The sequence below is a fragment of the Ostrinia furnacalis genome, unplaced genomic scaffold, assembly GCF_004193835.3.
Source record: "Ostrinia furnacalis isolate ACB-3 unplaced genomic scaffold, ASM419383v2 OfSCF0859, whole genome shotgun sequence".
Lineage (NCBI taxonomy): Eukaryota > Metazoa > Arthropoda > Insecta > Lepidoptera > Crambidae > Ostrinia > Ostrinia furnacalis.
Window position 1 is genome coordinate 196919 of NW_021131098.1, and position 23776 is coordinate 220694.

Sequence of the window (23776 nt, forward strand, 5' to 3'; positions counted from 1 at the left end):
CTATAACCTGCGTGGGCATCGCTCTGACGTGAGTCTATAGGCCGCCTTCATCATACATCATTATCAGGGCACGTCGTCTATAGGCGACCTAACCAATCATCGTCAGGGCAACGTGCGCGGCGTCGTCGGCGTGACGTTCACGTCGTCTCACGCACGCCGGCCGCATGAGCTGCCTCTGCGCACCAACTACAATCTACGCGGGCACCTCTCTGACGTGAATCTATAGGCCGCCTTCTTCATCCATCATTATCATGGCACGTCGTCTATAGGCGACCTAACCAATCATCGTCAGGGCAACGTGCGCGGCGTCGTCGGCGTGACATTCACGTCGTCGCACGTGCGTCGGCCGCACGAGCTGCCCCTGCGCACCAACTACAATCTACGCGGGCACCGTTCTGACGTGAGTGCGCATATTATCATTATCTTATCATTATCCTCCACTCTAGGAGCAGGACCCACTCTAATTTCACCATCGTTATCAGTAGGTAATTTAGTCTCCAATTCTCCATCTCTAATTTCATTATTATCTTTGGTGATTTAGTTTCAACTCTCCACTACAGGAGCACGGGTTGTGCTCTAATTTACCATAGGCAAATAGAGGATCCCTTACTGACCACACGGATTGGGGTGCCCTAATGATTAGATATTGCTTTCTTAGTCTACTCGTACATCCATGGAAAGAGTGGACCTTATTATGATAACTACCAAATACCAAGTACTACAAACAAACTCGATCCGCTAGTCGGTGTCGCGTTTGCGTCGTGACTAGTCGTGAGTCGTCACACTCGCAGTGCATTCGAGGCAATAACAGTACAGTCAGAACTGTCAGTTAAAATGACCATGATTATAGGTTGTTAAATGGAAAACTAACTGTTTGCTCTGGCTGGACCTCGCTTACCTTATTCTTGTTCGCATTTATTCTTGCATCGCGTGAGCTGTAATAATCATGATGTAAGACTTCATGAACTGACATAGTATGAGCGAAAAGCACGGTTCGATTGACTTACTGTGCCCTCTGAAACACGGAATCAATTTCCATATCATACTACGAAGTCTGAAATGTCCTAACCACATTTTCTGCCTGACACGGTCGAAAAGTAATGTAAAATTTCAACGATACGATATTATACAGTCTGAACTTCCCCGGATATTTTCCAGGGAACAACCTAATATTGCCTTCGTGTACTTATTTCCTCATGTTTTCCTCAAGCAATCTCTTCGAAGACGGCTTGAGCTCTGTTTAACTGAATTTATTCAGGACTTGGAGATCGAACACACGTTATTACATTTTCCCTATTCTCTGCCATTTGTATTAATAGCTTGTCGATTTGTAACTATGAAATTATAATACCTAACAGGAAAGTACCTAACTCTACAAAACCGCTAATCTGATATTTCTAGAAGTAAAGTGTGTTAAGTATTTGATAATGAAAACCTCAACTTAACCTCCCACTCAACTATATCTACAATAGGTACGTGTAGACTTTCTTAATATTATTATTTTACGATATTTATAGAATAAAAGCTTTTAGATGTAAAACCAACACATCAAAGAGATTTCTTCGAAAATATCGGTTCAATAGGCGCTCTACAGACAGACTCTAGTATTTTTCTGAGAGCTTGCTTTGTTAAAACGGGTTTCTATTAATTTTAGATTATTGTTCTCGAAGAAATAAAGGAGTGGTATTAGAGTGCTTTCACGAATCATTTCTATCGTCGTCTGAATTGTGAAAGTAAACATTATTTCTTATTGAATTAGGTTTATATTGATTATTTCCTAGGTAGAATCCTTGCTAATAAAAGTAATGGTCTCCTTCCCACTTTGACTCAATGGCTGTCTATTACTAAGGGCCCTCTTGAAGTACAAGTGCCTTCTTCAATACAAAGGAGCCTTGTAGGAACCGAAACATCTTACGTTTCGATACGGAAAAGATAAATAAATAAACGTTTGCGCATACAAAAAGTTTAAAATTTTATTTAATTCTACTCGCAATTAATAAATTTCTCAATTAGATAAGCTTCTAGCAGGCCTATAATTAATTTAAAAATTTACACCTACATTACTATTAAAATATTGCCGTGAATAAATCTTACTTAATCACGAATTTTCTTTTTGCATCCAATTCTGAAATACTGATTTATTTATTCGTTCACTTACCCTGAAACAGTTTTCTGCTTGTTACATTTTTATTGGAAATTTCGTCTAACAGAAGGGACGAAAACCGTCGCTGTCCTTTCCAAATATTCGATGATTGGTGAATTCTAAGAATCTTTTTTTTAAAAGAGTAGGTAGGCTCTTAATAATATCGCTATGTTAGCCTATCTACGTACAAAATCCTATATTAAATCTGTAAGTCCAAGTTTTTTAGTATTCTTGTTTCACAGGACCTCCTTTTTGGGCTCGCGTGATTTCCTGTCCTACAAACCCGTCTTATTAGTACTTTGCCAGTTTGAGGTTGAAGCTCTTTGTTCTCTGAATCATTGCCCTTCGATTATAAAGTGCCTATAAATAATTCGAATAACATCTCAACATAAGGCATTCCGATTTCTTTGAATGTGTGTGTGAAATTCAATGTATCACCAGTATCACTCTACTTTGAAGTTTGAAGTAACTGTTTGAGTAACCAAATGTATACTTTACTGACTGATTGAATCAATATTTTAACATTGGGCGTATTTGTATACTCGCAATGTGTGACTTTGTTTGGTAAACATCAATGTGAACTTCTCATTAGTACGAACTATTTGTTTGATTTGAGTCTGCTCAACAAATATGTTATATGTTGTGTTTGCTTAAAGATAGATATACCTACATATTGATTAATTGTATTAATGTACCTAATTTATAGGAAGCTGTATTGATCGACCTTGGTCACATAATACGAGTACATAAAATGTCTGGAACTATGTTACACAATACTGAATTACGGTTACTATTTGGCTAAAGATTTTGGCTGAACTGTTTGTGAATTATTTCCTGTAGGTAATTTGATTGTGTCAATATTTCGCAGACATTAATTTCGTGATTAACTGTATCATGCAAGAAAACAATGGAGTTACGTTATTTGGCAAAGAAACCGCAAATGGCCGCCATCGACCTAGTTAGTGGCGAGCGACCTTGGCCATATTTGCGGATAATCGCCACGGCTTAGTTTGCTTTCATTACAGGAATTCCGCCGAAGTTTGAATCCCAGATCGCCCCTAACGTTCACCATCTCAATTAACAGTCATACAGTTTAATGGAAACACGTAAATAAGGACGTGTACAAAGGACAAGGAAACGGAATGTAATTTTGCGTCCGAATGAATTTGAAGTTAATTCAGATATCAAAAGCTTTCATTTCCAATTGAGGAAACTGCCGTAACAAATAAGTAAATTACAAAGAACAAACAAATCCCTATAAAAATCGATCCCATCCACTTTGTAATGGTGTTTAAATTATATTTTACCTGCCTAGCTCGCGCTTACTAGTGAATTTTATTCCCTAAAATAAACAAAAAGTGTCAACAGTGACTGAGTCTCTACCGCCATTCTCTCAACGGTGTAGAACTTAGTTAGGTAGCTCGTTATTAAAACTTCAAATGTTGGGAACGCTATGCTAGCTTAGTTTACAACTCTGGAAGGAAAATAAAAAGTTGCTAACAACAACGGAACGAATATTGAAATACGAAAACATTGTTTACAGTTGGCTTATTTTACTGCAGTTTCCATAAAGAATAACAGGCTGCTATCGGACTCCTTTTATCGAAGCTTGTAGCCAAACTTTATCGTCCATTGTGTTTCAAGACGGCTCTCCGTCACAAACAACGCAAAACACACTTCAGAGAATAGCGATCCCATCACGTAAAGTTCAAGAGCATCACAAAGTAAGCATAATTGCTAGAAACAATTTGCAAGTCCTTGGACACGGAGTTAACCGGAGCACTTAAATTTTTATTAACAGAAAAGAATCTCATTATGCCATGATGTAGCAAAAGAAATATTTGTTTTAATTACGTGAGGGGAACGTGAACCCGCTCCCTCGGGCAGCTTCAACTTCACACGACCTTCGCCTTTTATATTATTATTCAGTAATTGAACATAAACCCTCCTGACTCCTCTCGTTGCATGTTTGCTCGTCTCTAAATTGTCTTAAAAACGTCGCCGTCAAAGGCTTTGAAGTGATTTAATGCTTAACAGTTTGTTTTTTCTTGCTGTGTTGCTTATCTTCACAAAGGGCTCGTTAAATATAGCTCCACTCTCATGCCGAGGAGAGCTCACATGAGAGTGTGCTTCTTCTTTCTTTCTATTTAATAGGCAGTTGTCAGTTGTTTTTATTTCTTGTCGACATCATTCTGTGAGATAAAAACTTTTGAGAGTAATTGCGGGCTGAAATGGCACAATGATCTTTAATATCCAGTCAGCCCCAATCTGTCTATATATATAAAAATGAAACCCGTTTCGCGTTGTCACGGCATCACGTGTGAACGGCTGAACCGATTTCGATAATTCTTTTTTTTAAATGTTTGTGGAAGTCCAAGGATGGTTCTTACGGAAAAAAATATTAAGAAAATCTCTACGCTAAGGCGGTACGAAGTTCGCCGGGTCAGCTAGTTTAAAATAATTATGAATTAATTTTGTTTTGATGTTCTATTAATACAAATGCGAAACCAGGATTTACCTTCCAGATTAATAAACTATTAAGTTACTAATTTGACATGTGTAAGCGTAACTTACATGCCCTAGAGAGCCTAAATTAAATGTCTAACAGGCTTCATCAAGTCAGGCCGTTAATGTACGAGTGGGAACATAATTAGTTCTCCTAATTAAGTCGATAATGGAGCTCGCGCCTACTCCATTTGAAAAGAAAGTTAATAAACCTCACTGAAAGAAACAATTAATCCCAATCTTGTGTTATAAATTGGATTTTTCTGAATAACAATTTTTGTTTTTTTTTTTCATCTAGTAAATTGTTAGATTGTTGAATACTGTTTGTTTTATGATGTTAAATATACCTACTCACTTTAGATAAAAATTATTTTTAAATCGTTTACTTTAGTATGAGTCGTTTAGGAGTTGCTTGAATGAACTCGAGTCATTCAGTCGAATCTGTTCAAGACAGCGTTCAAAGAACGTTGTTCCTTTACCTGTTTGCCTTTTTTCTTTTTCTTCATAATGTCGCAATAAATCGTGTACACAAACATTTTTTTGTCGTTAGGCAGTTAGTGGGTTGCTTCGAATGGCGTTAATTTTGAAGAAGGACGTGGGTTCCATAATAAATAACAGGTGGCTGAGCTTTACGGATAAGCTACATATACATTAGCGTAATGCTCTTAAACATTGCCTACTTTATTTCTCTCGTAAACTTAATGTCACGTTTTGCAGATTCAATTTGCGTTTTATTGGCAATGAATCTCGGTATTTGTTTTACAAGAGACGAACGAAGCACTCTATGATAAAACGACTGGATTAACATAAATTGCAACTTTGTTTAAGAACCATTTGCTAAGCAAATAAGGGCAGCTTTTTCAACGCTCAAATAAAATTTATTTGAAAAAATAACTTGGGTATTTTCACATAATGAGATGAGTGAAACATAAGATCTGTTTTTCTTGAGAATTTCTTGTATTTATTCCACGAACGAGATAAGATTTTCGTGACAATCTTTCGTATCTTGCTCGTGACATAAAGTTCCATCTTCAAACAGCTCAATATCGCAGAGGACAAAGCAAGTCCTTTGCAATCCATTGAGTTATAATGTACTACGTACTAGAGAAGACATGTCAACTAGACTGTTTCTGGCACGCAAACAGGTCCATGGACCGAAATTCAATTAGTATGTGCTCAGCGGTTGCTGTGACAACACGCTTGAGTGCAGTTTTGTTTTTTGAAATATGCCATCCTATAGACAAAAATACCACGGTAATACTATCTATACAGTATTCCAACTCGGCCATATTTTTTAAATAAATGTCAACAGCCCCGCGGTACGTCACGGTATCACAACATGCGATAGGGCTGCTCACCTACAGTACCCACTCTAATTACATCTGTCTACTTAGAATTTCTGTCTAGTTTTGTGATTGTAATTTTTTTTTATTTAGACAAACAAAATACTTTGTGAACGGAATAGGGTAAAAATGCGTGTTGTTTTGTGATTAGTAGATTTTATTTTAAAAAATATACTAAAATAATTTTGAATCTACTAATCATAACGAGTACTTAATGACCTGTTACTTTAATTTCAGGCGGGCGAAATCGTTGGCAAAAGCTGGTTTTATACAATATATAATTTTCATTTCAAATCAAACTGACTGAAAATGACCATTTCTGACAGTTAATGACTAGTTATTGACAAATTTGACCGTTTAAGGGCTGATTTTTCAATCGTCGGATAACTTTTAACTGAAGAATAAGTTTGGCACATTGACAGTTTCAGTATGGGAAATATGTCAAAATGACAAGTTTATTCTGCAGTTAAAAGATATCTGACGATTGAAAAATCAGCCCTTAAACGGTCAGTCAAATTCAATCACCTTAGTCATTTTCAACACTAGGCCATCAACGTCCGTTCGGCACATTCACGACACCCCTAACTTTTGGATCTCGACCACGTCCCTAGATTTGAAATTCGAAGGAAAGCTCGCGTTTCGTCGGTTTATATGAAGTTACAATACTGTATGATATTATTACCGTGAAAATACTGTTCAAATAACCCCAGATACATATTAAGTAAAAATCAAGGAATTACTTTTTACCATTAAGTTGTACATTTATGCACTTAAAACACTAATTTAATTTTAATTTGTTAATTACAAGGCGTCACCGCAGTGGCAGCCATTTTACGAAAATTTCAAAGAATAAAAATCGCAGACTTGACACTGACGCACACGTTTATATGAGTTACCGTCTCAGTGGAGGACGTAGTTACCCCTTATGGGGTGCCGTTAGTGTCCCGACCGTCACCATTGTAGTCCGCCGCGTAGTGTAGCAAACGGTGATGCGCCTGCCCGCAGCCGCCCTTGTCGCACGCGGGCGCTGAGCAGGTCGCTCGCTCATGACGCGATAACAAACACTTATAACACAGACCGTACCGTTTCACATAACGCCACCTGTCTTTACGCAACGCTTTGTTAAACAGTTTGCACTCTGTAAGCTTGTGTTTTGTGACACGGCAATACTGGCACTTATCACCTTTGTCCGCGTTCACTAATACAGTTTGTTGACGATTACCGTAGCTTTCGTAGCCCTTGGACTTGTAGGCATGCTCACTGCGCGTACTCACGATGTTTATATTTGCTGTACTTGATATTTTCACTGCTTCCTCGTGCAAAAAGTCTGCCAATATTTCCATACGTGACTTCTTGGCTTCGGCAATAAGTGGAAAACAATAATCAGACCATTTTGAGATTAGCACAGCCGGCAATTTGCTCAGTATAATCGATACTAGGTTCATGCCTTGTAGGTATTCGTTTCTACCAACTGCTTGTACTGCTGCTACACAATTTTGCACTTTTACAGAAAAAGACACTATGTCTTTGTGATACTCTGGAGACATTGACTGCATTTTCTTGATGTCTTGTATGATTTTGTTGACAATAATGTCTGGATTGCCAAATCTCAACACACGGGCCGAGGCGGTTGGTTTTCCACTTTGACAGCGCTACCCGCGCCAACGGCTTTGGAGCAAAGTTTTGATAATTTAACTTCGTCCTGTGTGTTCAGGATTTCAAATAAGAGTTCCTTTTACATAAGGATTAGTTTAATCTTCATGTGCTGCGTTTACAATAGTAAAAAATGTAGAAAAATACGAGCTACGCGNTTTTCATACACTACTTATTGACAGTGACATTTGTGATTGACACTGACAGCTGACAGTTCTTTTGCAAAACGCCGAAAACGCGGCGGGAAAATCAGTTTTTCACCTAAAACCAACACTTTTTACAACTTTACTTTAAAATACATAAAAATGTCAATACAAGTAGAGAACAACTTAAAAAACACAGACAACAAGGATTTATTTGAACAGCGGGCTCATTACGTGCCATGTAAAATAGACGAAGATGGTCAAGCGAATGTAAATAAATATTTCGAGCCGTACGTTACTAAAAACGATGATGGAGGTAAGAATATACTTTAAAAGCTAATATAAGTACGTAGTTTTCTTTGTTCACTTCTGTATTAGCAAAAATAATAGGGATTTAGGTGGTTTCAAAACATTTTTAAGCTTGTAGAGGTCAAGTCCTTTTTCTACAGAAAGTATGCTCTTTTTATAGTTAATATAACGTGCACATCATCTTCTCATGTTGCCAACGTTAAAAGAAATACCATTAGTAGTCATTTTAAGCATAAACAATCTTATAATTCAGTATCTTATAAATATTTTTAAGGTTATATTTAACTTCTTTTTGTAGATTTGACAGCAACCTTCAGAGGCCACAAATTAGATGGAACCAACATGGAACTTCCTAAAGGATACAGAGCTATTGTGGTGACAGAAGCCAAGAAACCTCTAGCTGAAGAAGCTGATAGAAGATTTCAGGTAAAATATTTGCCCGATTGCACCAGAAGGAGGGTTATGTTTTTCAAGTGTATACTTGATGTGTGTCTATCTATGTGTGTGTGTGTGTTTTCTGTGTGTGTGTGTGTGTTTTCTGTGTGTGTGTGTGTTCTGTGTGTGTGCTATGTATCCGTCTGTTTCTCTGTGTGTCTCTGTCTGTCTTTCTGTGTGTCTGACTGTCTCTATTGAGAAGAAACACCCAAACAAAACATTTGTATTGATCAATATGTATTTTTGCAGGTTGCCGGTGGATTCAAAGAGCTAGTTTACTGGAATTGGGACAAGAAGCCTTCGAAAAATGACAATCTGACGAGAGCCATGGAATGGATCGATATATCGGAGGCGGTAGGTTGATGTCTATAGATGAACTACACTGAACTGCCCCACAAAACACTGAAAGGGGGGCACCACCATCGTTTAAGGTAGCCTTTCGAACTAAGCGTCCCAGACGCAGCGTCTTTAGCTTTGGTCTTATAGGTAGCTTTTCGAAGCGAGTTAGTGACGTGGCGTCTAGTTTCCGACGCGGCAAAAATCGGAACCAGCGATCCGGTATTGACGGTGGCGCCTCCCTGTCAGTGTCACGGGTGGGACAGATCATTGTAGTTCATCTATACACACTATATTTTGACTCAGTATTTGCTGCCATTTCAATGAAAGATCTCTGCTGCTGAACAAAGGCTTTGGATTTCCACTTCACCCAGGACTGGTTTATTTATGTTAGAAACAGTTTTTAAAACAATTTTAAATTAAACAAGATCACATAATCAGTGCTTAGTTATGAAATTACCTTATGTGTGAGGATTTTAAATGTGGAGAGATTTGCTCTTGTGTAAAATTTTTAACTTTTTTCAACAAATGATAACTCAAAATCTATTGACTTCGCCAAGATAATGCCTAATCATCTTATTCCTACAAGACTTGATGGCTGGTCACAGTCACCTTATACAAGTATTCTATAGTGCGGTCGCCGAGCACGTAGAATTTTGTCCAATGACCCCAAGCTACCCATCCTAATCGCTCGCGCGTAATTATGTTGCTGTCGCGACTGTGCGACGGGCGGCCGCAGTGAGTGTGCGAGCGCGACAGCAACATAATTACGCGCGAGCGATTAGGATGGGTAGCTTGGGGTCATTGGACAAAATTCTACGTGCTCACAGACCGGGCTTTAGCAAGTAGTATTACATGAAATAATCCTTTACTGATTTCTCTCTTTCAGATACATGGAGACTGAAGAAACCAGCTGCAACATAATTATAAGAAAACCTATAATTTTAAGGATAAAATGTGATATAAATAAAAAAAGTACTTGTTTTAAACTTTGTATTTTTAACAAAACATCTTATAGTTATCTGAACAAACCAAATTCATGTCTTTAACACTAACAGAAATGCATTTTCATGAACACGATACTCTAAAAAACATCATCTTCAAACAACAGCTAATCAGAATATAAATATTTATTGCAAAATACCACTTAATTCAACCACCTAAGGTTCTTTTCCACTTCGTTTTTTTTGCAGAATCTATACTTACGAGCATAAGTATGGAATCACCCCTTTGTGTTCCGAGCGGTCTTAAGAACTGAATGACTATGTATTGTATGTATCTATGGTATCAATTTTAAGTTTATAATATCACCTTTAAAATGGTACCATTTTTATTGATCTTCTATTAGACACTTAGTTCTTATGATCGCTCGGAATAAATAGGGTGATTCCATATTTTTGCTCGCGAGTGTAGTAGTATAATAATTATGCGTTTTAATATTAGGAACTTTAAATATTACATTACCTACTGCCTACATCAATCAGTGCTAAGTGATCAGATACGGAAATCCTTGGTTCGACTATCGGTGGGACACAAATCTACGAATCTCATCGATACGACCACAGAGTCCCGATTGCGCTAATGTGTAATGTCTCCAATTCATTCGCGCTTCATCTCCAGTTACGCTCCTTTTTCATTCCAGCTGATGTGCAATTAGGTATATCGGCAAGTTCACGCGCAAACAAAGACAACACAATGGATTTATGCAATATCCATTAAATTTCGAACACCTTGTTTTTTAAACTAAAATTACTAAACAGCAAATATTCGTGACGCGTTTGAATTGCGTTTGAGAAAAAGTAGCCTTCTGTCAGCTTTTACTCCGAGGCGTTGTCAAAACAGCTGATGTTCGTTCGCCGTCCAAACGCGTTGCTGTTGGAAAAATTTTAGCGCAACTGGGGCCCAGGTTTTATGATCACGGTCATAACAATCTGTTACTCGTGAAATACGAAAGAACCCACGGGGTCTAGTCTTCAGTATTTTCTGTATTAGCTATTTTCTCCCTCAATTTCTTCTGCAATTCCATCCTTCTATTATGCTCAAATCTGCTTAATCTAATCGTCCTTGTGAACTTAGCTTTATTGCTGGCAACTTTTGAATTATTTCTACTGGTAACACTTAGCTTTTTATTTTTATTAGACGCCATACTGGTATTTTTTAGCTTATTATCTTTGATATTTATTTCTTTTTCTGTATTAATATCAGTCTGACTGTTACTTGGGGCATCATATAAATAGTTAACATGTCCAATGCCATATTCTGTAGAATTTTTCAAATCGTCAAAATCATTTATCTTTTCTCGCTCCATCTTGTTGAAAATCTTCAAAAACTGCCAAAATTCTATATTCAAGCCTCTAATATTTTTCTCATAAAAATCCTTCAGTTTTGGGTCGCATTTGTGTTTATTTACGATCGGTTTAGGCTTCGCCGTTCGATTATTTATTTTTGCAGTCACGTCTTCATTTTTCTCAGGATTAGCATTATTATTAGAGTTATTTGTCTTGTGTTTCCATACTTTAGGCCTAAAAGGTTTTTTATTCGGATCATGCGTTCTGCCATGCAAAGTAACCGCACTCAGATTTTGGCATACTTTTTCACATTTATTACAGGGGTACAACATTTTAACGCCTTTTCTCTTCGCTTCAATCCCCAATTTCTTCAACTTCTTCAAATAATCTGCATCATTTTTATCCAACTCACTCGAATTAGGCAAAACATAACCTGATACATCGAATTTTTGCGTCTCCACAATCCATTCTTTACCTTTTTTAACCAATTTAGAAGTAGACATAGATTTTTTCTTTATTTCTCTGTTCTTCCTATCCAAATCCATACCAGCTTTCTTATTCAATATTTTGATACTAGGTATGATATCCAATTCTTTTGCATTGTCATTTTTTGTCTCGTAATAATACCTAGAGTTATTTGTTGTCTCTTTCCGATCGAGTATACTTAAAAAGGATATTTTTACGTCTTCCTTGTGTACTGTTTTCATGTGTTTTCGTATGTTTCTTTCCGTGACGTAGTCACAGAGCGGACATTTCATGAGCATTGTGTCGCTGCATACGTCAAAGTGTATTTGACAGTGCTCCATCAATTCAGGTTTGGTTTGGAACAGCTGGAAAAGGTATAATTATTATTGTTTGGGTATTTTTACATTGTCATTAAAAGTTGAAGTCCAAATTTTTTATTGTTTTTTTAGACGTTAAGACAGGAATTAAGTTCAAAATAGGGTGGGAAGTGGGAACTGTATTCCCACTTCCGTATAAAGTTAAAGTTTTTATTAGTATTCATTTATAGTTGTCATTTTATTTAGTTATCTACACTTTATTGCGATGTGAACTTAAGACAGTACCTATATTCTATCAGTCAATTATTTCTCAAAAAGAAAAGGTTTTTCTTGTAATTATGTCTTCAAGTCCACTACAATAAACTTTTGATAAAAAGGGTACAGAAAATATGTTTGTTGGTACTTAAATAATGCCTGGGAATATATTTCCCACATCATTATGAACCTCATTCTCTCGTCTTTTAGCCCAGAATCAGTAAAATAGTAGTTTTATGCTAAAATTAATATTTTTCATACATACCTTAAAACAAACATTACACTGGAACATATTAAAGATCAATTTGGGATCGTATTTATTATTCTTTTCCGTCTTTTTCTCTCCACTCTTGCTATCCTTGTCACTCTTGACTTTAGTTTTGCGTTTTCTTTTCTTTTTTATCTTCTTTTCTTCCCTTCTGGCCTTTCTTGCCTCTTTTCTTGCCTGTTTTTCTTTGTTTTTTATTTCTGAAATAATGTTTTCAGTGTTTGGTTCGACGGCTCGAGTTACTCGTGGTTTTATTTGGGATGTCTCCATTTCTGTAAAAATCAAAAGTATATGTTGCCTAATTTAATTAATTTAAACAGGTTTTAACGCGACACATGAATAATATTAAGATATGGATTTAATAATACATATTATAAGAATAGAGTTTAAACAGCCCATAAAAAGTACTTCAAAAATTGTTAGTGTGGTTCCGATTTTTGCCATGTTGGAAACCAAATAGTTGAACGATGGTAGCGCCCCCCTGTCATTGAGTTTGGTGGGACAGTTCAGCGTGGGTCATCTATAAGGACTTGACAGTGGCGTCAACTTTTGAGAGCATATTCAGTAGTCCTTCCTTATTGATTGGAATCTGTGTTAAGAGTGGGTTCAATAATTCAATTAGTAGACTGACTAATAATTTTATCCCAGCCAGGCTCTGATGGCCATAGAATCCATATTAATTTGAACTTTATGCTGTGAAGATACGGTTAAAAAACAATGACTTTTTTGAGCCTGGTTAAGCGTTAAACAGCTTGGCCCTATTTAAATTACACTAGTTTTAAGATCAAATCAAAAATCAATTCAAAATCCATATATTTGCTTGATAAGCGGTACAGCAGATGCCAATATAAAAATAGTTCGCACAAATCACCACAACTGGCATGCAAATAGCTTACAAGTAATTAATTAACTCAATTTAATAGATACATGCAACAAAAACAGGAAACATGTGGTACATACTACTGAAACTTAAAAGCATCAAAGTATTCCTTAATGGTGTAAAAACCCTTCTCAATCAGCCATGATTATAATTACGATGATCTTACGGTCTTACGTTTATCCAAAACTAGCTGACCCGGCGAACTTTGTTCCGCCCTAATGGCAATAAATAAGCAGACTTTTTTTTATTTCGAACGGGATAAAAAGTATCCTATGTCCTTCTCCTGGCTCTAAACTACCTCCCTGACAATTTTCAGCTAAATCGGTTCAGCCGTCTTTCTTTTATATATATAGATTGTGCAAATAAATATTTGAATTTGGCAACACTACCGAAGTCTCTGATGACACTGACCGTCTCGTGAGATTCTCTTCAGCATCTTCCGTCCGAATCCAATACGCGACTCTCGGTCCAAAATCCGTTGGTTCGTCAACAGTTCTCGGATTCGTTTCCTTACGAACTCCTCGGATTCCTTGTCTAGAGTGTACGTGTCTGAAAGAAAAAGAAATAGTTGAAAATGTTAATCGCGCTTATATGTGCCTAATTAAATTATAATATGTGTGTGTGTGTGTGTGTGTATGTCTGTCTCTGTCTGTATGTTTTTTTTATCCACAACATGGAAGCTCTTGGCCTGTTCACCCGGAAGCGAGCTTCACCCGGAATCCTCCACCACGGAGGAACTGGCTATCTTACCTCTAACTGCCGGAACACAACAATGCTGTTAACATTGTTGTTATGGCGACAGACTTAGGTAAGATGGTGGTAGCTAGCCAGGCGGACTTAGAACAAGCCCTGCCACCAACCAAACCGAACAGAAAAATCTGCCCCCACTGGGAATCGAACCCGGGACCTCTGCATCTGAAGCAGCTACCACTAGACCACAGAGGAGTTCAAACGTCAGCGAGACTTCAGCAGATGTGCTTCTCATTTGTATGCTCTGTCACGTCATAATATGTCAATGTCACCCCTAGTATGGCGACGTATTTTTTTAAGAATTTAAATTCTGTAGGACTCACAAACTTTCGCCTTTATAATATTAGTGTGATACATACAGGATTAGCAAGCTGAAGTGGCAATGGGCAGGGCACATAGTACGCAGAACTGACGGCCGATGGGGCAGCAAGGTTCTGGAGTGGAGGCCACGTACCGGAAAGCGCAGCGTGGCACGTCCACCCACAAGGTGGACCGACGACCTCATAAAGGTATAGTCTGGTCGCCGACCAAAATTCGTCCAATGACCCCAAGCGACTGTGCGACGGGCGCCCGCAGTGAGTGTGCGAGCGCGACAGCAACATAATTACGCGCGAGCGATAAGGATGGGTAGCTTGGGGTCATTGGACGAAATTCTACGTGCTCGGAGACCGGGCTTTAGCAGGAAGGCGCTGGATGCAGGCCGCTACCAACCGGGCGGCATGGAAAGCATTGGGGGAGGCCTATGTTCAGCAGTGGACGTCCTATAGCTGAGATGATGATGATGATGATGACATACCGTCTTCTTCTTGCTGTGGGTCTTCCATGTCCCCCATGACTTGTTGGATGAACTCCTCGACTGGCATAGGGCCGGCCGGCGCGTCTTCAGTTCGATTCTCAGCCACTTCAGTCGATTCTGTTGAGTCTACAACAAAATAAAACTTATTTTATACAGGCTGTCCCAAAAAGTAGTGTCAATCAGAAGCCCAGAGGTAGTGCCACAGAATAAGTTGGTAGTTCTTTAGTAGGGCTGACTTGCCCGAATCAATCACCACCCCATGTGTGTTCTACGATTTTTCGTTAACGGGAAATACTCTTCATATCTAAATCTATACAGGGTGTTAGGTAAATGGGTATATGAGCCGACACTAGCCCATGTTAACATGGTCATATAAATGGTATGGTGAAGTCAGAAATTTGATTTCATCATTTTAATTTTTTTAATTTTCATACAATTTTTTTTTTATAAAATCCGATTTGTATGAAAATTAAAATAATTAAAATGAAGATATCAATTTTCTGACTTCACCATACCATTTATATGACCATGTTAACATGGGTTAGTGTCGGCTCATATACCCATTTACCTAACACCCTGTATACATATAAAAGGAGAAACTGACTCGACTTAGTGACATATCAACGCATAGCCTAAACGGCTAAACGTAGGCACTTGAAATTTGGAAAGGACGTAGCTTAGGTACCGTAGAGGTGCACTAAGAAAGGAATTCCCTAAATTCCCACGGGACCGGGAATTAGCGGGAAAATCCTTTTGTATGACCGAAATCTAAATCGCTTAAGTTAGACGCTTGAAATTTGGCATGCAGGTACCTTAGTAAACTTAAGGCTTAGTTACAACAGGATATTGCAAAATTCCCACGTGAACGGGAGTTAGCGGGAAAAACATTTGTATGAAAAAATCTAAACCGCGTAAGATAGATGAAGGGGGTAAAACGGGATCCACGCGTACGAAGTCGCGGGCGGCCGCTAGTAGAATAAAATTGACAACTTACTATCATCCTCAGGCGTCGGCGTCGATTGTTCAGTTTTTTCTTCTTCATCCATTTGCTTCATTTCTTCCACCATAGAAACTGTTTCTGGAGTTTTAGGTGGAATTTCTTCTTCTAGCATGTTTTTAGTTGATTCTGGAAAGAAATATCCACATGGGTGACATTTGACAATGGGTGGTTGACACTTGATACCAACAGTCAATTGACATTATAGGGTAGAGACCCAGGTTGTAGTCACTATACATTTTTTTACCACTGTAGGTCAAAAATACTCCAAAATTAACTGGATTCTATAAATAGTTTAAAAAATAGTCTAGTAAACACTATTAAAATGTAAAATCATCGAAAACCGTAGATATTTAGACCAAAAACAAATTGTAATTTAACAATTGACGGCCGGATTTGACGAAGGAATGATTAAAGAAAACCGGTATAGTCTGTCTGTATCAGATAGTACAATGTAAATACCTTGTTCCTGTAAAGTTTTCTGTCCATCTCCCACTACCAATAGCAGCGTGTCTTGCTGGATCAACTCCTCCAGTGGCATGGCTGTGTTTTGAGGAATGTCTTCAAATGACATCGTGGCATTCTGTGGAGTGTCTTCAAATGGTATCATGGTGTTCTGTGGAGTGTCTTCAAATTGTATTGTGGCATTCTGTGGAGTATCTTTAAGTGGCATGGTTGTGTTCTGCGGAGTGTGCTCAAATGGAATTGTAATGTTTTGCGGAGTGTCTTCAATTGGCATTGCTGTGTTCTGCAGAGTGTCTTCACGTGGTATTGTGGACTTCTGTGAAGTATCTTCAAGTGGTATTGTGGTGTTCTGTTGAGTGTCTTCAAATGGCATTTTAGTGTTCTTTGGAGAGTCAGGAGTGTCTTCAGTTTTATTCTCCTTCTTGGCTGTGTCGATATGGTCCATAGCTCCTTTAAATAAAATAACAAATATTTTTGTTTCGTTCGTTTCAGTCAAATAACGTCCACTGCTGGACAAAGGCCTCCCCCAAAGACTTCCACAACGATTGTACCTGCGCCGCCCGCATCTAGGCAGTTCCCGCGACCTTCACCAGATCGTCGGTCCACCTAGTAGGGGGCTTACCTGCACCACGTCGAACTTTTCTGCCCTAACGTCTATCAGCTCTACGAGATATACTATTGGTTTTATCTTTTTTTTAGTATTGTTTTAGTGTGTTTGTTTTTCTCTATAAATTGTATTTTCTCGCATCTAACATACAATTAACTACCATCAGACCCTATTACGGAGACAGATGCCCGTTTTCACCATCAATCCCTAATTTTTAAGTGACCCCTATGAAAACAAAATTCCTGTTGTATTACCATAGGGGTCACTTAGAAAATAGGGATTGATGGTGAAAACGGGCAAGAGTCCATTATAATAAATGTAATGAGACTCACTATAGACCCTCATTGTTATTCAAACTTCCCGCGTACAAACCCTGGCACGTGAGTAAAAATGATACACTATGGTTTTTTAAAAAGTTAGATTTGATAGATTGTTTTTGTTTAATGGCGTCTGTACGGAAAACTAAAGGAATATTTTAATTGTGAAGCAAATAGCTAAAAATAAATAAAAAATTGTCTATTTGGCACAACACATTAAAAATAAAACTTAAAACTAAAAATAAAATTACTTGTATGGTCACTTACCATCACCGTGTTCTTCTAAGTCAGGGTCGTGTATCATCTTCTTGAACAGTACGCGTAAACGCCGTTCGTTCTCTTCCTTGTCGAACGCTGCCATGCTATCGGTGTACTCTGAGTCGTAGCCTACAATAAAAAAAAATGTTCATTACTATTTCTATCTATCTATCTATTGGAGCCTTCGTTCGTTCGTTTCAGCCGAAAGACGTCCCCTGCTGGACAAAGGCCTCCCCCAAGGATTTCCACAAAGACCGGTCCTGCGCCGCTCGCATCCAGGCACCAGACCTTCACCAGATCGTCGGTCCACCTAGTGGGAGGCCTGTCCACGCTACGTCTTCCGGCTCGTGGTCGCCACTCTAGAACTTTCCTGCCCCAGCGGCCATCAGCTCTCAGAGCTATGTGCCCCGCCCACTGCCACTTGGTTTTAGCGATTCTGCGAGCTATGTCAGTCACTCTGGTTCTCCTACGGATCTCCTTATTTCTGATTCGATCACGCAGGGAAACTCCGAGCATAGCACTCATAAAACGCATTTATTTTTTCAAATAGACTTTTAAAAAGCACTACCACTGCTTCAGGACAATAAATGGGCCAGTGCTGAGAAGAAGCAGCGCAAGAAACTCAGTCACTATTGTCAACTTGGCTTACTTACATAAATAACTAGTAAATAATAAAATAAGTGATAAAAGCTGCAACCCACACCTACAAGGTGGACCGACGTCCTCATAAAGGTAGCGTGAAGGCGCTGGATGCAGGCCACTACTAACCAGGCGATGGAAATCATTTGGGGGAGGCCTATGTTCAGCAGTGGACGTCCTGTGGCTGAAATGATGATTACGGACAAACCTGTGAACGGTTCCTCCTTTTCAATGTCCAGCAAATCTATCTCCAAATCAGGAACGGGATCCAGCGGCTCTTCTTTTATCTGTATATTGGGCAGGGTCTTCGATTTGCTGAAAAAATCAAATCAAATGTGATTAATAGAACAATCTTGAATATCCTTCAAGAGAGAGTGAATTTTTCAAGTGTACAATCAATTTACAAAGAACTACGCAGAAGTGCCAATAGTTTCAAACTAATGCCATCTTAGGACAAAGGCTTTCTCGCAATCAGGCGCTTCCTGACCTGAGACCTCCACCAGATCGTCGGTCCACCCAGTGGAAACTTTTCGTTTTCCGTTCTGTGGTCACCTCAAGATTTTTTTTTGCAAATTATTGACTACGTCATAATTTACAGTATACTTACGTTTTCATAGACACGTTGTGTGTATTCTTGTAGTGTAGTTTCAGGAAAGTCTTGCTTTTGTATATTTTGCCACATATTTTGCATTCAGTCTGTGAAACAATAAACACACAAATACGCTCTCAAATATGTAAAATACAAAGGTTATGTAAAATGTAACACTCCAAATACACATAAAAGTAGCAAATATTTTTGAATCATTTTATACTAATTTTCAGGGATGTTATGGATATCCGTAACCGTAACCGAAACTTTCGGATATCCGAAATAAAAAAATATCCCTAGCCATACCCGATTCAAAAGTTTCAGATAGTTTCGGATGTAGGCAGTTTCAATTGTTCAAAGGCCATCTAGTATCAATTTTTTTTTGTTTGATCTAAAGTGTGTGGCCATGAATGAACCGTGTTGGACAACTATTGAAAATTGCATTCTAAAGCACGGATATCCTTAACCGTAACCGAAACTTTCGGATATCCGAAATAAAAAAATATCCGTAACCGTAACCGAAATCGTTATAATATTATTTCTATATCCGTAACCGTATCCATAACCGAAACTACATATCCATAACATCCCTACTAATTTTCACGATTTTTTAAAAAGTTATCAGCTTTTTGAATGCGAGTGGACGCAAACAGGCGAAATTACCCTATTCAAAAAATCCTCACCTTATTATCATAGTTATGTCCGTACTTGATATGCATCACTATACTGGGTTTGTTGTACGTCGTGAAGTCGCACATATCGCAAATATACTTCTGTCTGTCCTTCGCGTGTTTGGTGCGGATGTGCTTGGTAAGGTAGTTTTTGGTGAGGAATCTGTGGACAAAAGGATTATTATAGGTAACGCTTAGCTCGGTCAGTGCCTGACTGAGGTATGGGAGCGGTCACATTGACATAATGACGTGACAGAGCATAAAAATCTGACGGAGATCTGAAGTCTCACTGACGTTTGACATCACAACATGATAAATTATTAGGCTCTAATTTCTGATTACATTTTTCGGTTGATCTAGAGTATTCTAGAGTGATCCTCCTCTCTCCTAAGCGCCGTGCCCTACAGGGCCCATAATGTTCTAATTTTAAGTACATAATGCATGCCATAAAATATTGAGTATTGAGTATCTCAAAAACATCCTCTTCCCTCCTCCACCCTCCTCTTTTTGTCCCATAGTGACCAAAAAGTTGACAACACAACTTCAATGAGGGCTATCGTTTTAGCGCTCACCAGTTGGCGCCACTGTAGAGTAAGGTCCTCTCACTTGCTAGTAGCGAAGACAGTGGCACCAACTGGTGAGCACTAAAGTGGTAGGAGGACTATCGCATTTGCACTCATCAAGATGGCGCCACTGTAGAGTAAGGTCCTGTCACTTGCTAGTAGCGAAGACAGTGGCACCAACTGGTGAGCGCTAAAGTGGTAGGAGAACTATCGCATTTGCACTCATCAAGATGGCGCCACTGTAGAGTAAGGTCCTGTCACTTGCTAGTAGCGAAGACAGTGGCACCAACTGGTGAGCACTAAAGTGGTAGGAGGACTATCGCATTTGCACTCATCAAGATGGCGCCACTGTAGAGTAAGGTCCTGTCACTTGCTAGTAGCGAAGACAGTGGCACCAACTGGTGAGCGCTAAAGTGGTAGGAGAACTATCGCATTTGCACTCATCAAGATGGCGCCACTGTAGAGTAAGGTCCTGTCACTTGCTAGTAGCGAAGACAGTGGCACCAACTGGTGAGCACTAAAGTGGTAGGAGGACTATCGCATTTGCACTCATCAAGATGGCGCCACTGTAGAGTAAGGTCCTGTCACTTGCTAGTAGCGAAGACAGTGGCACCAACTGGTGAGCGCTAAAGTGGTAGGAGAACTATCGCATTTGCACTCATCAAGATGGCGCCACTGTAGAGTAAGGTCCTGTCACTTGCTAGTAGCGAAGACAGTGGCACCAACTGGTGAGCACTAAAGTGGTAGGAGGACTATCGCATTTGCACTCATCAAGATGGCGCCACTGTAGAGTAAGGTCCTGTCAAACGCCAGGGGTGCCATTTTTCTCCAAATCGGCTTATCTTCTCGTAAGATAAAATATACAATACAATTTTTAAGTCAGTCAAAAGTATGTATTTTCTACCACGACTAGTATTTCATTTTGTATTGGAACAATTTCCGTACAAGTAGGTTTAATTTTTTGAAGTTTAACTTAGTCAAATAATTTAAAAAAATATTATGTTAAAAAACAAAAACAAAATTTGAATTGATAGAAAAATAAATTGAAAAGTTTATCCAAACATTTTGTAAAAAAAACACAATAAAAAATCAACAAAATAATAAGATAAAAAAATTACAAATGAATAAAAATAAAAAATAAATAAAAAAAGATAAGTGGCCCATGAGGGGATCGAACCCGCGACCTTCGCGTTATTAGCACGACGCTCTAACCAACTGAGCTAATGGGCCAGATGCCAGAGTGACGAAAATAGCGAACGCTTCCTTCGACAGTTCTGCTGTCAGTTGGAAGCGCATGCGTAGAGAAATAACAATATTTTTTAAACACTGGCGGGTAAATCCGCGAAACAGTAAAAAACTTATGTTCCGATCGATTAAAAAAAAACTGTTGTAGTTCTGGTAAAATAAACTTCTGAATAACGATTCGTACNTTTCTGACAATGTCCTTTGAAGCTGATGTTTATCTTGCAAGTCTCAACACATGAGCAAAATTTGAAGTGTTAATGCACAGTGCTTTTTGAGTGATGAGGAGTCAAAAGTGGCTGCAACTAGTTCGTCTAAATATACGCACGAGGCAGTCCCCTCCCTGGAACTAGGCTTAACATGCTCCCGCATGTCTATAATGTTTTCTCAATGTTGATTTAGTAGATTTTCTCCTGATGGGAACATGTAAAACAAAATTAAAATTTCTAATATTACGGACCTTCTAGAGCAGATGCCGCGAAAACTATATAAGATATAGAATAACTTGACAGTCTCACCTGTAGCAAATTGAATAAGCTTTTTTTGGTTCATAGTGGCTATGTCACTAGGACGCATAGTTTCCGAGGATTAAGCGAAAAACCGAAAAGTGTTACCTTTAACCCCCCTCACCCCGCCGGCTCAAGGGCTAAGGGCGGGGACTTTTGCTATGTTCACCTCCTAACTAGTCTAAATAAAGTCCCGAGGTCAGAAATTGTGTTCCACGGATTTCTCTCTACACCGTCGTTAAGGCATTCATTGACTGGACTATTTATTAAGAAACTTAAAAGAAAAGTTACAGTGTCGTTGTTTAAGTTTTGCTTGGTAGGTTTAATTACTTACCTATTTTGGTTTAAAAACCTTTTTAGAAGGACATTGAATATTTTATGTTTTAACTAAGCCAAACGAGTTGTACTACAGTAAATACAGTGGTATTTTAATTTCAGAGAGCTGAAATGCTATTAAATAAATAAAATAATATAGAGCTGTAACTAAAGGTACAGATACATGCTCATTACTATCACGACATTTGCTATAAGGTGGATTCGACCAAACAAGAGTTAATTTCAGAATAAACTTGTCATTTTGACATACTTCCCATACTGAAACTGTCAATGTGCCAGTTATACCAGGAGTTATTCTTGGATAAAAAATTGGTCGAATCAGGCCAGTAGCATACATATGTGTCGAAGGAAGCTTTGCGTTTAAAAAGCATGCTAATTTCAAGTTGTACAAGAACGCTTTTTTAAACATCCTAACAAGCATGACATTATGGCCATGTGTAACTGTACCTTTAGTGTGTTCAAAACGTACTTAAATGTGCTAAAATATATCCAAAGCTTAACCCACATTCGTCAAACCGCAATTCGAAAACCGCATACAGTTCAAAATTCGCATAGAACTTATTCATGTAACAATCCATCGTACTGACTGCATAAATACACTCGCGAGCAAAAGTATGGAATCACCCTATTTGTTATGAACGATCGTAAGAACTAAATGACTAATAGAAGATAAATAAAAATGGTACTATTTTAAAGGTGATATTATATACTTTAAATTAATACCAAAGATACATTCATAGGCATTCAGTTCTTATGATGGCTCGGAACAAAACACAAGGGGATGATTCCATACTTTTGCTCGTAAGTATACATCAATCGTAATAGTTTCACTAGCGTTTCAATACATCAAAAGCCACATTATCCAAGATTGCATGTCAAGTGCAGTAAATTAAGTGAAGTGCTGANGACTAAGAGTTGACATATTTTTGTAGAATGACCCAGAAGGTTATAATGGCTTGATAGCTAATTGATCATTCACAGTTCACACAAGATTCTGTGCTCGGTTCCCGTAGCATAAGGTAAACGGCTACTAGTTCGTGATAGTACGTAAGTTCGTAAGTTTTTTTTCTAGCTCAAATAATAAGCAATTGGAATATTATACATAAAAATTCTTCATTACTACAAAAACTCTATTATTTAAGCTATCTAAAAAACCAAGTACCAACATTGTGGCACCAAAAATGAGAGCAATACGAAGCTTCAAACTCTCAAAGAGCCAAAAACAGCCGTGCGGCTTGCAAAGGTTGTTCTCACCGTAAGGTTAGCGCTCCAACTTCTTAAGCTTATAAAAAGGCGAAGGAACGTCCATTTAAATAAAACTTGTAATAATGGTTTCATGTGTTCCTTGACAATGGATTTAGCTTAGAAAAAAGTTATATGAAAACGTAGAATTCCTTTAAAATTGCGATTAATTGACTCACGAAATAGCGTACATATTATTTTTCGGATGTCCTCTATTTCGTGACACTACCGATTCAAGGATATTATGGATAACATTTTGATGCTTGGTTTTTAAATAATTATTTATGATAATTTAAATGTAAGTTATGAAACAAATAATGCATTTATTTAAGTTTCTCATGACCTAAGTTCGGTATATGTTTCGTTCACTAGAATTTATATGACACGAGTTTGAAGTTCACATATATGACCAATTTTAAGATAAATTAGCATAAGTAGTACCAGCATAATTTTGGTTT

The 23776-nt window shown here is 38.2% G+C and overlaps 2 protein-coding genes and 1 non-coding gene across 3 annotated transcripts; 1 reads left to right on the forward strand and 2 right to left on the reverse strand.

The window, feature by feature from the left end:
- The first annotated feature begins 7812 nt into the window (after positions 1-7812).
- Positions 7813-9856, forward strand: LOC114350272 (ribonuclease H2 subunit C). Its single transcript, XM_028301004.1, has 4 exons — positions 7813-8103; positions 8395-8522; positions 8781-8885; positions 9757-9856. Exons 1-4 carry the CDS (start codon positions 7950-7952, stop codon positions 9769-9771), a joined length of 402 nt encoding a protein of 133 aa, XP_028156805.1. The 5' UTR covers positions 7813-7949; the 3' UTR covers positions 9772-9856.
- A 325-nt stretch (positions 9857-10181) lies between these two features.
- Positions 10182-19945, reverse strand: LOC114350258 (uncharacterized). The gene is made up of 11 exons (XM_028300976.1): positions 19908-19945; positions 19442-19592; positions 18777-18865; positions 18378-18484; positions 17540-17659; positions 16346-16798; positions 15881-16012; positions 14887-15012; positions 13752-13889; positions 12458-12732; positions 10182-11985 (listed from the first exon to the last, which is right to left on the reverse strand). Exons 1-11 carry the CDS (start codon positions 19943-19945, stop codon positions 10834-10836), a joined length of 2781 nt encoding a protein of 926 aa, XP_028156777.1. The 3' UTR covers positions 10182-10833.
- Positions 19946-21148: 1203 nt separating this feature from the next.
- Positions 21149-21222, reverse strand: TRNAI-AAU (transfer RNA isoleucine (anticodon AAU)). The gene has a single exon. It is a non-coding gene; the product is annotated as a tRNA-Ile (tRNA).
- Between the last annotated feature and the right edge of the window lie 2554 nt (positions 21223-23776).